Source organism: Spea bombifrons, chromosome 3 (genome assembly GCF_027358695.1).
Source record: "Spea bombifrons isolate aSpeBom1 chromosome 3, aSpeBom1.2.pri, whole genome shotgun sequence".
Classification (NCBI taxonomy): domain Eukaryota; kingdom Metazoa; phylum Chordata; class Amphibia; order Anura; family Pelobatidae; genus Spea; species Spea bombifrons.
This window is the reverse complement of record NC_071089.1, coordinates 29,496,068-29,512,998: the sequence shown is the minus strand read 5'-3', so window position 1 is coordinate 29,512,998 and position 16,931 is coordinate 29,496,068. Positions and strand designations below refer to the sequence as shown.

General features: G+C 41.2%; 1 protein-coding gene across 1 annotated transcript in view; it reads left to right on the top strand.

Moving 5' to 3' along the window:
* Positions 1–16,931, top strand: part of TTC27 (tetratricopeptide repeat domain 27) — a 144,550-nt gene that overhangs the window by 62,530 nt on the left and 65,089 nt on the right. The window contains exon 8 of the mRNA XM_053459109.1: positions 1,474–1,586. Coding sequence (XP_053315084.1) covers positions 1,474–1,586 — 113 coding nt within the window. The remainder of the gene's footprint in view (positions 1–1,473; positions 1,587–16,931) is intronic.

Below are 16,931 nucleotides of genomic sequence, written 5' to 3'. Positions count from 1 at the left end.
GGAATGGTTAATATATCACTGCATAATGGTTATTTACTATGCAGATATTTCTTAAGTCATCTCAGAATTACCTATGCGTTATGCAGGGTCAGCTCAGCCCTTCTTGCAGGACCGGCTCGCTGGGGTAATGCATAGCGAGGTGAGTGAGCTAAAATGGTGAACTGGTATGGTGTCCACCTGGGGACCTGGTTTAACCCCCAAAAAATGTTGCCGACCTCCCAGTCATGGATTATCTATTCTGTCCCCCCATAAACATTGTTGGTCAGCACTCACCTAGTCAATATGTATACATCTGTAACAGATGCCCTACTTGCAGATGTTGCTACAGATACTCACTGGCGTAGTGACTGCTGTTCTACATTTCTTCCCAAATAATGGCTTTACAGCAGAGCATATCCAATGTGACATTGGTTTTTTATTGATCATATTGACCTTGGAGTCATGCTTATTTTGATTTCTAGCTGCAGTGGTAAAACAAGCGTTGAAACCACCCGGATCCCCGGAGACAGTACACCGTGTTACATTCATTTTCAAAATGACATTAAGTAGAACCATTGTGATGCAAAACGACCCACCTTCTGATCTTAATCCTCACACGTAGCGATGTATATTCTGTATAAAATAAAAATCATCATTTTTACAGTGAGAAGGGATGGGATTGTAATTATTGTCGATGTAAGATATATTGCTTCATTTACCTGGTTTGTGGACCAGCAAGTAAATGCATAAGGAACAGGATTCAAAGTACAATATATTCCGTACGTTCTGTACAATCATTTGCATGGAAAAAAGCACAAATAATTAAAATAGGTGTAGTCAAAACAAAGGGATGTCATTTAAAGGGACGCTCCAGTTATCACATGCACTTTAATGTTTTGAAATCGAAAGTTCCTTTTAAATGTTCATGATGTTCCTCGGCTTCTGCAGAATCCCCCATATGCATTTGCCCCTCCAACAAAATCTGTTCTTCTGTACATCATTTTGCTGCATCGATTAGAAATGTTTAAAAAGGGTCAAAATGTTATTATTATATTTAAATTCACGTAGAGTGAATTAATTAAGACTCCCTTGAGTTTTGGCAGGTAGGTGAACCATGCAACGCATTCACATAATGATCTACAATGAAACATGGACTGGTGCCTGACGCACCACAATAACAAAACATTGATAACGTATTATGGTGATTAAGAGGAGATACCGAATCACATAGAGACTTTTAGCAGCTTTGGTACAGCATTTTACCTGTTAGGGCTGTAGAGCGCAGACAGATGAGCATCTATGAGTAATTAACCTTTGTAGAAGTCTTGCAACATTTTCAGTGCTACATATTTGCGGCCCTTTCTCTGACTGTGTACTGCGTTTTTTGTACTTAGTTAATCCGTAGACTTCTTTTACCATTTAACGTATGCTGCATTTAAATCATAGCCTGACTTTTTACATGCACCTTTAATTATGATTTTTTTCCCCTTACAGAGCCTCGAATTACAAGATGACACCATTTTAAATAAGGTCAAATTTGCGGATCCCGATCAGTTCCAGATGCCTGACCTGTGTGCGGAGGAACTGGCACTGATCCTTGGAATTTGGTAAGTAACGTGGATGTGCAATCGTTTTTAGGTGATTCCAACCAACTTCACTGTGCATTATGAAAGTCAATTTAGGCAAGCTTGTCTTATAGCATTGGCTATGTTAGCATTGCATAATACATAGTTATATATATTTTTTTAAAGAGATTTTATTGAGTTTTCAGAGGTAAGCATAAACATGATAAAGTACATCAACATCCAATAACATACTTTGACCTTAAGCCTCCCTGGACATAATACATAGTTATAACCGGTGGTGTATACTGGTGTATGCCTCTGCTCCAAAATTGGGGGCAGGCTGCCCTGTGCTTACATGGCCTAGTTGGGGAGATGTGATATCAATCTTGTAACAGGCCGAGTTAGACTATGGAGATTTGTGCCTAACTAGTATGACCGCTATAGTAAATCTGTCATCGCACATACTTCTGGGGATCAGAATATGATGTCTCTGTGCTCAACAGCATGGCCAACAGTCGCTATTGTTAGAGCTAAGGGGCATCTGGGGTGCTGTGATAGGTAAGGCGTAGGGCAGCCCAGAAACAAAATACACCACTGTAGTTAACTCTGATGATGAGAAATCGTCCTTCGTTAACAATGCGTTATGCACGTTCAACTCAGCCCTTCTTGCAGAGGAAGTTTGCCAGTTATGGCCCTTCGTAGTTTATAACAATATTTTTGAGCTTTTTAAAGCTCCTCGTTTAGTGAATAACCCCCATTGGTTAGAAGAGAATGCATGCTTATTAAAGCATACTGCAATCTTCATTAAAACCCCACGATTAAGCATTTTATGGCAAACCGTTTTCTTAATTATTGGTAGTGTGCTAACATTTCTATTTAGAATATTTTCCCAAAATGTTTGCATTTTGAATGAACACAGTGGTGAAATTCATAACTGCGGATTTCAGTATGTACTTGATACCTCATCTTTTGTCAGCCCTAAGAACAGCATGTTACCTGGCTTCTCGGAAAACTAGGTTAAATTTGAGTATAAAACATGGTAATAATGATATAAATGTATAGTATAGTATAGTAGGTTGAAAAAAGACTTCAGCCCATCAAGTTCAACCTTTCACACATACCTAGTTCTAAATTTGATCCAAAAGAAGGCACAAAAAACCCTACTTGGGGCAATTACCAATTCTTATTGTTCTTACCGTGAAGAACCCTTTCCTTTGCTAATGCTGAAATCTCCTTTCCTCAAGTCTCAACTGATGAACCCCTTGCATTGTTAAATAAATGTCATATGTAATTTGTGTATCAATCATCCCGTATTCTAAATCATTGATATTTAATTATTATTGTTTTATATAGCGCCATCTGATTCTGTAGTGCTGTGAAAAGGGTAGACAGGACATAAGTAGTATATAACATAAGATGACATACAGAAACAACAGATGAGGAGGGTTCTGCTCAAATGAGCTCACAATAATTAGCAATGGTTATCGGGATTATTTTCATTTTATTTAGAATTACAAATACCTGTTCTAGATGTCACTGTTAGGTTTAAATACATTAGTGGCAATGTATAGGAACTCAGATGAGCTGCTAAATGGGACATCTCCCACCGCCCCCCCATGATCTAAAGTAAAACACAGACACTTAATGCGTTTTCGAGAGAGGCCTAATCTGTTCAGATGCAACCTTCGCTTTCCACACGCCTTGAAATATATGAAGTGTTAATAGAGGATAAAATAACCTATTTATCATGGACCCAAACATGCCTTTTCTGTTCGGAGTTCCCTTTTGATTAGGAGTTTTCCATGTGTTCACTAAAATGGAATAAGCTGTGGCTTGGCAGGAGCCTAGGTATGGATTTAATTATTTAGCCTTAGGTTATATAACCCTTTTCGCTGTTGCTGTCTGACTATTGGGCAATGATGTTGCATTCACTCTTTATGTACCATAGGACCATGCAAACCATTGCAAAATAATGTATTGCTCATCCCCATTGGCTATGAGTCACAGCTCTACATAGCAACAGAGCCCATGGGAAAACTGTTTTTTTTCCAATTTAGAAATTTCTTGCATGACTGCAAAGGAAACAATCCTTCTTCTCGTCTTATGCTGTGCACCTTAAACACCAGCCTTAAAGGTCACCTGTCAGGCTACCATAACAAGGCACCATACAGATTCATCTTTGTGGTTGGGCATGTGCTAGCACAGTGCCGTTTTTTTATTTTGGGTCAGTAATTTAGCATGTTTGTTATGCTATATCTTTCTGCGATGAAAGCTAGGTAGCAATAGATAATCTATTAACTGAAAAACCACAACTGTTTACATTAGTTAGCTATTTTAATGCTTTAGCTAGTATAACTGACACTAATTGTACCATACTGAAGTCCACTTACAACTTTTTGAGGAACATCTTGATGGTTTCTGTCACAGTTTGGCAGCCTAGACATTCAGATACAGCTCTATACTGCTGAAGGCAAGGTGATTGTTTGCTTCGGCTTCACCAATCGGTTGGGATTGGCCAATGTAGCCAAGTTGGTCCCGTTATTCCCGTTGTGTTACTCTTTTCCAACATGTTGAATCTCTGGGCCCACCTATGGCCATGTGAATGTTTAGCTTGTTTGATCGTAGCTGGCATAATGTTAGGAGAAAGAGGGTGAAACATAGCTAAAAAAAGAAAAGAGAAACACAAAGGTGAAAGATGGGAAATAGAGAGAGGAAAAAACGTGGAGTGGGGCTTTGCAGAAGCTGTGAACTCCAGCCTGGCATACCATGTGGCACCATATGATACAGTATGCACCATGCTTAACCAGCTCCTCCATTGTCCTGGCCTCCTCTTCTTTATATATCTGTTTGAAAGGGTTGCATTCTCCAGCATCTCACAGGATTTGGCCGCATTAAGCAAGCATTAGGTTAGTATGATGGAGCATCAGACCTGGTTGAAATGACAATGCTTTTTCCACCAGTTTCTACTCTAAAATTGGGAAATCAAGAGGCAGCCCCACCGCATGTTGAGGAAAGTCCCAAAGTCCTCCTCACATCTCCAGCGTTTGTCATGCGTTAGGAGCCACATCTTGTGTCCTATACCACGTTGCCAGTACGATGCAGATTGTTTGCAACTGTTGCCTGTTCAATAGTCCACCTTGCAATCTTCTCAGCAGTCCCCAAGCTCAAAGCCTGTCAAGTTCCTAGTGAGATTGTGTTTCCCTGGCAATGAAGCTCATCCTTTTATATGACTAATATAGATGGAAATATTGAATTTGTGAAAAAAAATATTAAAATGAGTGAAAACTTAGAGTAAGATAATGTGTGATTGTAATAAAGTCGGTACAATCAAAACACCACAAGCACACCAGCAAACAGAATGGTAAAAAAAAAAGAATCAAGGTGTTGCAATGGCCCAGTCAAAGTCCAGACCTCAACCTGAGTGGAATGCTGTGGCGGGACCTTAAGAGAGCAGATAAACAAATGCCCACAAACCTCAATGGACTGGAGCAACATTGTAAAGAAGAGTGGGACAAATTCCTCCACAACGATGTGAGAGACATACAAAAAAGTCATACAGAAAATGATTACTTCAAGTTATTGCTGCTAAAAGTGGTTGTACAAGCTATTGAATCATAAGGTGTACTTAGTTTTTCACACATGGCTTCTCCATTTCGGCTTTATTTTTGTTGAATAAATCATGACATGGTGTAATGTGTTGTAAGGAACAGATGATTGTTGATATGTAAAACCATAGAATTCGAAGAGGGCTACTTTCTTTTTCATATGTATATAAGGAGGCAGTGACTTTAATTTTGAAGACTGAAGTAATGACCTGGACTCGTTATTGATAGCATATTATTAGCCATTCCATTCAGCCCATTATTGTTATTCCACTGAACTGTTCAAAAGCAGGCATGTCACAACTTCTGTAATTATAGTTTATAGTCAGGCATAAGCAAAGCATTTGGTATTAGATGTTCCAAGACAGTCATCCAAACAGGCAGGGTGCACTGTATCTGGGAAAAAAAGTTGATTAACAAGACCTATTAGATGTATTTTACTAGAACAAGTTCCCGAGGACACTAGACTCCTGGGACATTAACTAGTGAGGATCGAATTCTCTATATTCAGGGACATCACTAAAAACCACAGGGCCCAGTGTGAAAACAGCTGGTGAGTGCCACCTTTGCCCCAAGCATCTTATCTTACTCTGTCTGTGCCATCTTTGCCCCCAGCTTGTCAGTGCCCCCAAACAGTTGGCCTGTGCCATAATTGCCCCCAAACAGCTTGTCTGTGCCTTCTTTGCCTCTCCACCCCTCCAACATGCACATGGCACATATATGTAAACACACACAAATGTATACATACTTAATAACACACATACACACTAATTCTAACACACACACCATTTATATATACACATATTCATGCACAGACACAAACACAACAGGTACACATCCATATTAACACACAAACAAACACTCACGGTCACACACGCTTCCACGTACACATTTATGCTAACACACAAACACACATGCATGCTTGTGCATACAAACGCTTTCACATACACATTCATGCTCACATACATTTATACTTACACATTCATGCCCACATAAACTTTTACATACACGTTCATGTTCTCATACATAAAAACATACATACCCCCATCCCCAGCACCCCCTTACCTGTTTTGCAGCTTTTGGTCTGGTGCTTGCACACTGTGCAGAAACAAGTAGTCGAACAAGTAGTTAGGCCACTGCCTATATTGTATGTCTGCTGACTTTTCAACACTAGAGGGGTCACTTTCCAGTGTTTGCAAAGTTTACAGCCAAGTGTTAACCATACAAGGGAGGACAAGGTCCCGGTCTGACTTGTGTGAGTTAACGTCTTCCTTTCTGTACCGTTTGAGTTACAGTGGTCCTCTGTTTTGCATGTAATTTTCTGCCAGTAATGTGATCAGTTTTGATCTCTGAAGCATGCAGTGTTAGTGAAAGTAAGGAGTCTTATAATTTCAAAAAAGAAAGATATCTTTTTACTGCTTACTGTTGAAAGTCAAAAGTTGGTTAACTCATCAGTCGCATTCTGGATAGTGATATTCCAGTACTCTTAACATTTGCCAATGTGCATCGAGTCCAGATTCACAATAGAAAGTATTTTAAATGCAGGACTTTAAACCATGGATAGCATCCCCAGACATTGTTTGGTACTGTTAGCAGTTTCTGGATGACAGGGTTATGGGAAAAAAAGCCAAAAATCATAGCCACATGCCAGTTAACTTTTGTACATAATGGAGAGGAAAAGGTGACTAAGTAACTACACTGTGCAGTAATAATAAAAACAATTCCTTACATGTCTAGATATGTTATTTTACAGAAATCTTCAGCATATAGTACAGCCAACAGAAACTATTACATGATGTAACTTGATTAGGTTATGAAGGACTCAGGGAAATGTTAAGGCTTCAAAGTAATCTATTAATGAGGGCTCAGGTGCAAGCTAATCCTCTTGAGATCTTTCAGGAAAAGTTCAGGTCGAGTTAGATCTATTAAGTAGAGCTGAAATGCAAGACAAGACTTTAGAGAGATCTATCAAGAAGAGCTTTCGTGCAAGTTAAGACTTTTGAGAGATCTGCTCAAATGCAAGTTGTTTGGAGACACACTGAGCTCACTGAGAATTGTATCTCCACGTAACTTTTACTGACTTAGTGCTTAAAAATACAGTAATCAAAAGCATGAAGTACATTATATGACCAAAAGTATGTGGACATCCCTCCTAATTATAGAGTTTAAGTGTTTAGATTTTAGACAAACATTGGCAGTAGAGTTAGTCTTACTGAAGAGCTCAGTGACTTTAAATGCGCCACTGTCATTGGCTGCCACTTTTTCCACAAGCCCGTTAATGAAATTTCTGCTCTGCTTGATCTGCACCGGCCCACTGTAGCAGACTTTGGATAGGGGACCACGGAGCGGACTTTGGATAGGGGACCACAGAGCAGACTTTGGATAGGGGACCACAGAGCGGACTTTGGATAGGGGACCACAGAGCGGACTTTGGATAGGGGACCATGGAGCGGACTTTGGATAGGGGACCATGGAGCGGACTGTCAGGAACCACTTTTTCGCTGCCTGAACCATGGCTTTTTCATACCTGTGGTATATAAATCTGCTACCACTAGTGGCCACCCTCTGGAGAACTTAGAACTCAATTACTTGGATCAGGTGTACCTTATTACCTGAGTTGAGCCCTAATCAATACCTCCAGCTGGGCTTTGTTACCTGGATTACCTTGCCTTTATGAACCTGCCCTGCCCTTCAGTCAAGGCCTTTGTATTGAAGTCTGTGGACCTTTCTGCTGTGGCTCTGCACCTGTACTGTTCTTGGTTACCTCCTTTGTGTCCTGATCAAGTGGATTCCCTGCTTTGTGTCCTTCCAAGTGGGCTCTGTGCCTTTCGTACCCTTCCAACTGGGCTCTGTGCTTTTCGTACCATTCCAAGTAGGCTCTGTGCCTTTCGTACCCTTCCAAGTGGGCTCTGTGCCTTTCGTGCCCTTCCAAGCGGGCTCTGTGCCTTTCATGCCCTTCCAAGCGGGCTCTCTGCCTTTCGTGCCCTTCCAAGCAGGCTCTCTGCCTTTCGTGCCCTTCCAAGCAGGCTCTCTGCCTTTCGTGCCCTTCCAAGCGGGCTCTCTGCCTTTCGTGCCCTTCCAAGCAGGCTCTCTTCCTTTAATGCCCTTCCAAGCGGGCTCTCTGCCTTTAATGACCTTCCAAGCGGGCTCTCTGCCTTTTGTGCCCTTCCAAGCGGGCCCCCGGCCAAAATTACCGGTATTTATTCATCCTGTCATACGTCCAATTTCTTGCTTACAGACTGTATAACCCTTATTTGCTTGTCCTGTCATATACATACAATACATTGCATTTCCTGGATTTCTGCTTTTGGTGTCTTTGTTTGTATAAGACCGAACCCCAAGTATCCCCTGCGCATGGGCTCCTACCTGACCTGATTACCCAAGTCCTGACACGGACTTTGGACAGGGGACCAGGGGACAGGGGACCAGCGCTTAATACAATACATATATTCAAGGGGTATGACAAGACGATAATTGACAGACTAAGACAAACCGATACATTAGGTGGAGAGAGCCCTGCTCGCAAGCTTACAATTGTTTAGTGACTTCAGTTTAGATGAGAATGTTACCTTGGAAAAAGATTGAACGCACATGGAATCAGCTGGTAAAAGCTGGTCTTGATCTTCCATTAACCTTTTTCTTGCCAAAAGAGACAATTTGAATTGTTGCTATCAGGCCTACCCTTTTTCAATAAAGCATTTTGACACCATAATATGATTGCAGTCAGGTAACAGCACACAATAACATCACATATACTTTTTTAAACTTGAAAGATGTTTGCTTTTATTTCTGACACTGTTATCTTTGGCAGCCCTCTAGCTTTGTGTTAGCCTCACATTGTTACTTGCAGCCTTTAAATGCTTCACATTTTTAGTTGAAAATGCATGGCTTGGGTTTTTCCATGGCACATTAAGAAAACAAATTTCCACATCTCTGTGCTTCGTTGTATATCTTTAGTTTTACACGGGGTTTAGTTGTTATAAAACTTGAATATTTTCAACAACTCAATACAACCAATGTTAAAGTTTATCCTAAAAAGGCACTCCAGTAATCGTTTGCACTTAAATGCATATAATAGCTAGTGTTCCCTTTTTTACATGGCGTCCCACTTGCAAGTGCATGGAGGGGATTCTGATAAATACCCCGTATGTGCGTGTGCCCCGTAAGGGGTTACTAAGGCTGCTCTCCATTTACACAGTGTTCTTACAAGATATTGTAGCCATTTTTCTTGTTGGGGGAAATTCTATTTACAAGTAAAGACTTTTGCTGGAATATTAAAGATGTTTTATTGAATATTATATAATGTTACATCAATATACAATAAAAAAGAATAAAAGCTAATTTGGGGCATGTGTTTTTTTATTTTTTTACAGCATCCTAAAGCAATAGTCACAGGATTTGTTCTTTTCTCTCTTTTGACTAGCCAAAAGTGTTGTAGAGAGTATAAGGCAGCCCTCTTAGTCCTTGTCTTTTAAAGACAGAACAATGACTATTCAAGTACAAAACAAGTAAGTTTTACTTGGAATTGTTCCTACAGAAAAATGGTATTGAGGATTTCTGTGGGAATTTAGAGGTTGCCTGTAGATAACAATACCTCCTTCGATAATCAAACCCATTTACTATGGAGTTTTATATTACAGCCTTTAAGAATCGTAGCTACCTAATTTAAAATAAATAGGTGAGCCAGAGACCGAAATGACATCTTTCTTTTGAACAAGAAAATCTCATTTATTGGGAGTTTTTGAAAGGCACGGTGGCCAAATGCTTTAATATGCCTACAATTCCATTTCTCCAAGTAAAATATCATGTGAAACCTGTTCTTTAGACATTTTCTGAACAACTTAACATTCAAACACAATCAAATCTCCCCGTTTTCTTCATTGACCTTGTAAGGCTTAAATGAATGGAAAGAAAGTGTGATTAAAAACAGAATAATGGATGGTATATTTATAACATGCCTTCTTTGTACTTTGCTAAAATATTGGTTTATAACATATAGGGCTGCAACTAACGATTATTTTAATAATCGATTAGTTGGCCGATTATTTTTTCGATTAATCGATTAATCGGATAAAAAAAATGAATGTAAATTTTTCATTTATTTAAAATAATTTACTAAACAAATGATGTTAAATACAAACAGCAGAATAAAAAAATTTTGATAATACATTTCTTGTCTTTATTTCCCAACCAGCCCCCCAATATATGCACATTTGAGCCCAGGCTTGCTACGCTGCCTCCCAGACATGCCATGCTGCCCCCCACATATGCCACGCTGCCTACCACAGCACTCCACGCTGCCTCCCACATATACCACACCACGCTGCCTCCCACATATACCACACCACGCTGCCTCCCACATCTGCCACTCCACGCTGCCTCCCACATATGCCACGCCACGCTGCCTCCCACATATGCCACGCCACGCTGCCTCCCACATCTGCCACTCCACTCTACCCCCCACATGCCACTGTGCCTGATACGCCTTATACCCCCTGAAACACCACTCCATCCTCCCCAGACATGCCACCCTGCCCTCCCCACATCTGCCACTCCACAATGCCTCCCACATATGCCACGCTGCCTCCCACATCTGCCACTCCACAATGCCTCCCACATCTGCCACTGTGCCTGATACGCCTTATATCCCCTGATACCCCACTCCATCCTCCCCAGACATGCCACCCTGCCTCCCAGACATGCCACTTCTCTACCCCCAGATATGCCACTCTACACCCTGATACACCACTCCGTCCTCCCCAGACATGCCACACTGCCCTCCCCACATATGCCTTATATACTGTATATGCCTTATACCCCCAGATATGTCACTTCACTGCCCCCAGGATTTAGATTCCCCTAAATTAACCCTAAACCCCCCATTAACCATAACTGCCCCTAAATTAACCCTTAACACCCCCTTAACCACAGCATCCCCTAAATTAACCCTAAAGACCCCATCAACCACAGCATCCCCTAAATTAACCCTAAACACACCATTAACCACAACTGCCTCAAATTAACCCCAAACACCCCATTAACCACAGCTGCTCCTAAATTAACCCTAAACACCCTATTAACATAACTGCCCCTAAATTAACCCTAAACACCCAATTAACCATAACTGCCCCTAAATTAACCCTAAACACCCCACTAACCATAACTGCCCCTAAATTAACCCCCACCTCCCCTAACTTTCAGTAGCCCAAATATATATATATATTACATACATACATACATATATATATATATACACACACACACACACACACACACACACACACACACACACACACACACACACACACACACACACACACATACACATTATATATATACCGTATTGGCTCGAATATAGGCCGCACTTTTTCCCCCCACTTTAAGTTTTTAAAGTGGGGGTGCGGCCTATATTCGGGCTCTAGCGCCCGACGCCCGGGACATGCAGTCCCGGGCGCCGGGCAGGCAGCGGGGTTAAGATACAGATCCCCCGCAGCGGTGCAGGGGACCTGCATCCTTCTCTGCTCAGACAGCCTCCCCTGCCAGCACTTCCCACGGGGGGGGGGGGTGCCGGCACGGGAGGTTATCTAAGCGTTTTACCTCTGCCCACCCCCGACTTACCGGAGCAGACTCCCGGGTGTCTTGCGGGGCCGGCGGGAGACATTTACGCAATACGCAAATGCAACTTCCGGTAACGGTACCGGAAGTTGCATACGCGTATTGCGTAGATGTCCCTCGCCGGCCCTGAAGACACCCGGGAGTCTGCTCCGGTAAGTCGAGGAGGGGGGGCAGAGGAGGACAGCGGCAGCGTATCGCGGGGAGGGAGGACAGCGGCAGCGTATCGCGGGGAGGGAGGACAGCGGCAGCGGATCTCGGGGAGGGAGGACAGCGGCAGCGGATCTCGGGGAGGGAGGGAGGGCAGCGGATCTCGGGGAGGGAGGGCAGCGGATCTCGGGGAGGGAGGGCAGCGGATCTCAGGGAGGGAGGGCAGCGGATCGCGGGGAGGGAGGACAGCGGCAGCGTATCGCGGGGAGGGAGGACAGTGGCAGCGTATCGCGGGGAGGGAGGACAGCGGCAGTATATCTCGGGGAGGGAGGACAGCGGCCGCGTATCTCGGGGGGGAGGACAGTGGCAGCATATCTCGGGGGGGAGGACAGTGGCAGCATGTTTTTTTTGGTGCTTTTTTAAAGAAAAAAAACTTTTTCTTTAAAAAAGCACCAAACTTTTAGGGTGCGGCCTATATACGGGGGCGGCCTATATCCGAGCCAATACGGTACTTACAGTTAGATGAGTGTCACAGCCATGTGGTTCTGGCCTGGAGAAGGAAGGGGCGGGGCCAGTTGTCACAGTGATTACAGGGAGGGACTGGTAAGTAGGAGCTGCTGCTGTGAGACAGTGAGTCAGACTAAACGGATTATATAATGAGGGGGATTTTTCAGAGTGTTTGCTCTGAAAAAACCCTCATTTTATAATCGATAATAATCGATTCAACTAATCGATAATGAAATTCGTTGCCAACGAATTTCATTATCGATTATTATCGATTAGTTGTTGCAGCCCTAATAACATACAATTTGATGGCACTCTTCCTTTCCTGTTATGCCTATGTTGGATGTGAATGATCACATAATGCGAGACATGATACAATTTTTTAAAAGTCTGTTTTGGGGCAAACATATAAACATTCACTATGGCAACATATGGAATGGTACTGGCTTGATCCCCTATAGTGGGCAGATTTTCAAAAGGGGATTCTAGAACAAAATTTTAAATGTGGAGCAGTCAGTGTAAGAATGGATGGACTGTTCTTGCTAATAGTTCCAAATGTAGGACTTTGCTCAAGAATGGCTTGATAGTCCCCGCCATCTTCTCCATAACTTTCTCTGAGAAGTTTTTGGTTGTAGGTACATTATACATACTTGGTTGAAACCAAATAGCATTATTAAAATTTTTCAATTGAACTTGGATAAAATTCTAAGATAAAAAGATCATCATGAGGGTATTTCCATTGCTTGTGACTACTTATCAAAGTAAAATGTTTTTCCTATGCAAAATCATATTGGGTAGCCTCATCTGAAAATCATGACACTATCAGCAAATATGATGAAGCATGGATGACTGTGTGTATTTACTAACATCATAATCAAAATAGATATAGTCATATTGGTCCGAGTGATGATGGAAGTGGGTACCCTTTATTGGACCAGCATAAGCAAAGTTGAAAACACGTAGACATCTTAAGTCCAGAGGAGTTTATAGGTATTTACAGAGAGTTCAACAACGCAGGAAAAGGACACTAGGGCTGGCCATTTTTAATGCACAGTAACATCACAAAGTAATATGTTCGACCCCTGAGAAAGTACTTGAAATATTTAAAATGGACTGCTATTTTGCATTCCTAATTTGATTTTTTTTGGCAGTGATGTAATGTCTTAATTTCATCATATGTGTGAGAAGCATGCTACCACCAGCTAAGCGTTCTTATGTAAGGAGAAGGATAACTTCCCAAGAGATTCATAACATGACGTTCTTGAAATGCTTGTATATACAACATGCAGGATAATATATACATATACAGAGATCACATTGGCTTGCAGTGGTCTGGTACTGCAGGGGAACCTCTTTTTAATAACAAACAAGGTCCGTTACAGCTACATCAATCTCCAAGACGTAGGGCCCTGCGAGATTGGATCACCGTGATAGTGATCCCTGACATTCCCAAATGATGATGACAGCTTTGCCAGATGCTGATTGCAGCCAGACCCTGATTGTAATGAATCAACTAAAGACTGAAAGCCATTTTTAACATATAAGTGAGATAAGCAAATGTGACTTGCCCTTGAAGTCTAAAAAATGAATAGTGCTGCGTGTGGGACGTTACATAAATTTTAATGGGAGCCGGCTCAGTACTATTCTTGCAGTATTTATTTTGTCTTTTCGTTGATAATGGTTAATTACAGGGTTTAACCACTTGAGGGTTTACTAGCTTGGGTCATTTCTAATTGTTGTTCAAAATTGAGAAAGTATTTAAAATAATTTAAAAAAAAAGGAATGTGGAAAGGTAGATAGTCATGGTGAGCTCTTCTGTCAAATGTATCATGCTTTGAGTGTTGTTAGAGCATTTGCATTCTTGAATGTCTCACGTAGTACAGATTATTGAAACTTCAGTCAATGACGTGTAATCTGGAATTGAATTAAAGGTGCTGTTCCACATATTCTGCTGAATTTACCACTTCTAGAACTAAATTAGAAGTGCGACATTACAAATTGAATTGGATTTCTACAACAATGGAGGACACATCTTAAATTTGGATATAAATATTACATACATTAACAAATCAAACCATTTGTTCATAGCTATGTTAAAGAGAAGTAATCACGTAAACAGTGGAATTCCAACTCTGACCGAGGTTTATAGTGTTTAAGAATTCCATCAGGAACTCCACAGTAGTACCTACCGCATGGCATATTGCAGGAATTCTACCAGTTAGACCTGTTTTCCATGGTTATTACCACTGATTTCTACTAATGATCAATCTGTACATTTAATAACTATTAATACTTAAAATCGATATTTCCATGAAAGCAGAAGGAAAGGTGAAATGTATAAAAATGTTAAACATAATCAGAACTGTTCTTGTGAAGAATAAAAAGCATTAAAGGCGAGACACGCCTTTTTGGGATAGTTTGGCCGGAAGCATGTTCTTCATTTGTGGACACTAGCTGCATGTGCCAGATTGCTGAAAATGTTATCTCCCTGTTTTGTGTCAATTTGGTATTATACGAGGTATCATAAATGTATGATCATGTTTTACAAAGTTAATAACAATGATTTATCTACACAATAAATTGAGCAAAGCAAAAAAGGAAAATGTAGCCAACCCCCCTCCCCCTATATGATTTATTTTTCTAGATTATTTTATTTATTACATTTTGATTGTCCTAGTTCACATGTATGAACAGTCTGGGCTCAAATAATACATATAGAATACAATTGCATGATATCATTATCAATTTTGTTATAATGAGAGGATTCCTACTACGGTTAACCATATCATGGCTGTATTCTCCATTATTCATCTTAATAGTTGTATAATTCATAGTGATGACACAATTCCTTTTTTAATGATTGCTGGGTTCAGAAGAAGCACCTAGTTAACCCATCCCATTCCAACAGTCTAGACACTTAACCTTACCTATAAATCTGGTGTTTTTCCCTGCATCCCAGCAAGTTTGCTAGCAGGAGATGCGTTTGGCCAAATTCCTCTCCGTCCCAGCGATGGGCACGCGTGAATACGCGCTGCTAGCCAGCTCCACAGTTGGCTCGGATAAGGTTTCCATGGATCTAACGAGACCATCCATCGGTTTCGGCCCATTTTTAATGGGGAAAGGGCTGTATCTTATCTGTGATTTGGCAGCATCACTGTACCTGTAAAGAGAAAATAAGGAAAGAGACACGAGGTAGATGTTCTCTAGCAATTTTAACGTTAGTTTGAACCCAAAATAATAGAACAATTTACTTATCTGTAAGGAACATTTTTTATATATATTTTATCATAATAGTATTCATTTCCAGGGTGTAAAGAGCATGCAAACCATGCAGAATGTTATTAAAAGTTAAATTCCATGGCCAAGGCATCCAAACACTGCTTGTGTCACAGTACATGTTTATCTCTGAAATACCAAGAAAGAACATCTTTATCAGGAAGTTGTTCTTGGTATGCCTTTCTGTGGATTACAAACTACATTTTAAAATAAGACAGCTTTTTCATGAGCTTACACTAGTATTTGTCCTTCAATGTCACAACACTATCTGATGTTGTTTTCCACTAATCCCGTTAGGAGCTCTGCCTGGGAACTCCACAGTATAAATGAACTGGTCTCAGTGGACTTTGTGGCGCACTAAGAATTCCAGTCGCCTAATAGTCGTCCTAGTAAACCGCCTGAGGGACACTAACATATTGGATGTTGTTATCTTGGCTATTTCTAGTAGCAAACTGTAGTGGCAGGCACTGTGATGCTGTGATTTACCGTCAGTAGTTCGCCATGGCACATTTCATTCTAACAATATCTGCTGTTAGGTCTTTACATTATTACCAGCAGGTGTCACTGACTGGCAGTCACCGATCTTATTTAACCCATGCTTTAAACTGCGAAATGACTGCTTCCCTGCATGGAGCATGATTAACTGTGCTTCTGACAGCTCACTATACTGCGCTATGCTAAAGCAGTCACTGCATGTGTCTGAACTAGTTTAGTATCCCTGACTTTTTTTGTCTTGTTACTTGGTGACCATGTTTTTTTTCTATTCCATTCTCAAGTTCTGACTTTATTGGACCACTGATACTTGGACCTCATATGTCTTAAAGATACCAGCCTTTAAATGAGCAAAGCTTCAGCCTTCTAATCAGTGGTATATTCTGACATAGTCCACCTTGGCATATGTGTGTTATATGTGCGCACACACACACACACACACACACACACACACACACACACACACACACACACACACACACACACACACACACACACACACACACACACACACACACACACACACACTGTATGGACAAAAGTATTGGGGCACACATTTTAATTATTGAATTTAGGTGTTTCAATCAGACCATTTGCCACAGGTGTATAAAATCAAGCACCCAGCCATGCAGTCAGCATTTACAAACATTTGTGTAAAAATGGGTCCTTTTGAAGAGCTCAGTAAATTAAAGTGTGGTACTGTGATAGGATGAAACCTATCGTTCGTTTGTGAAATGTCATCCCTGTTGAT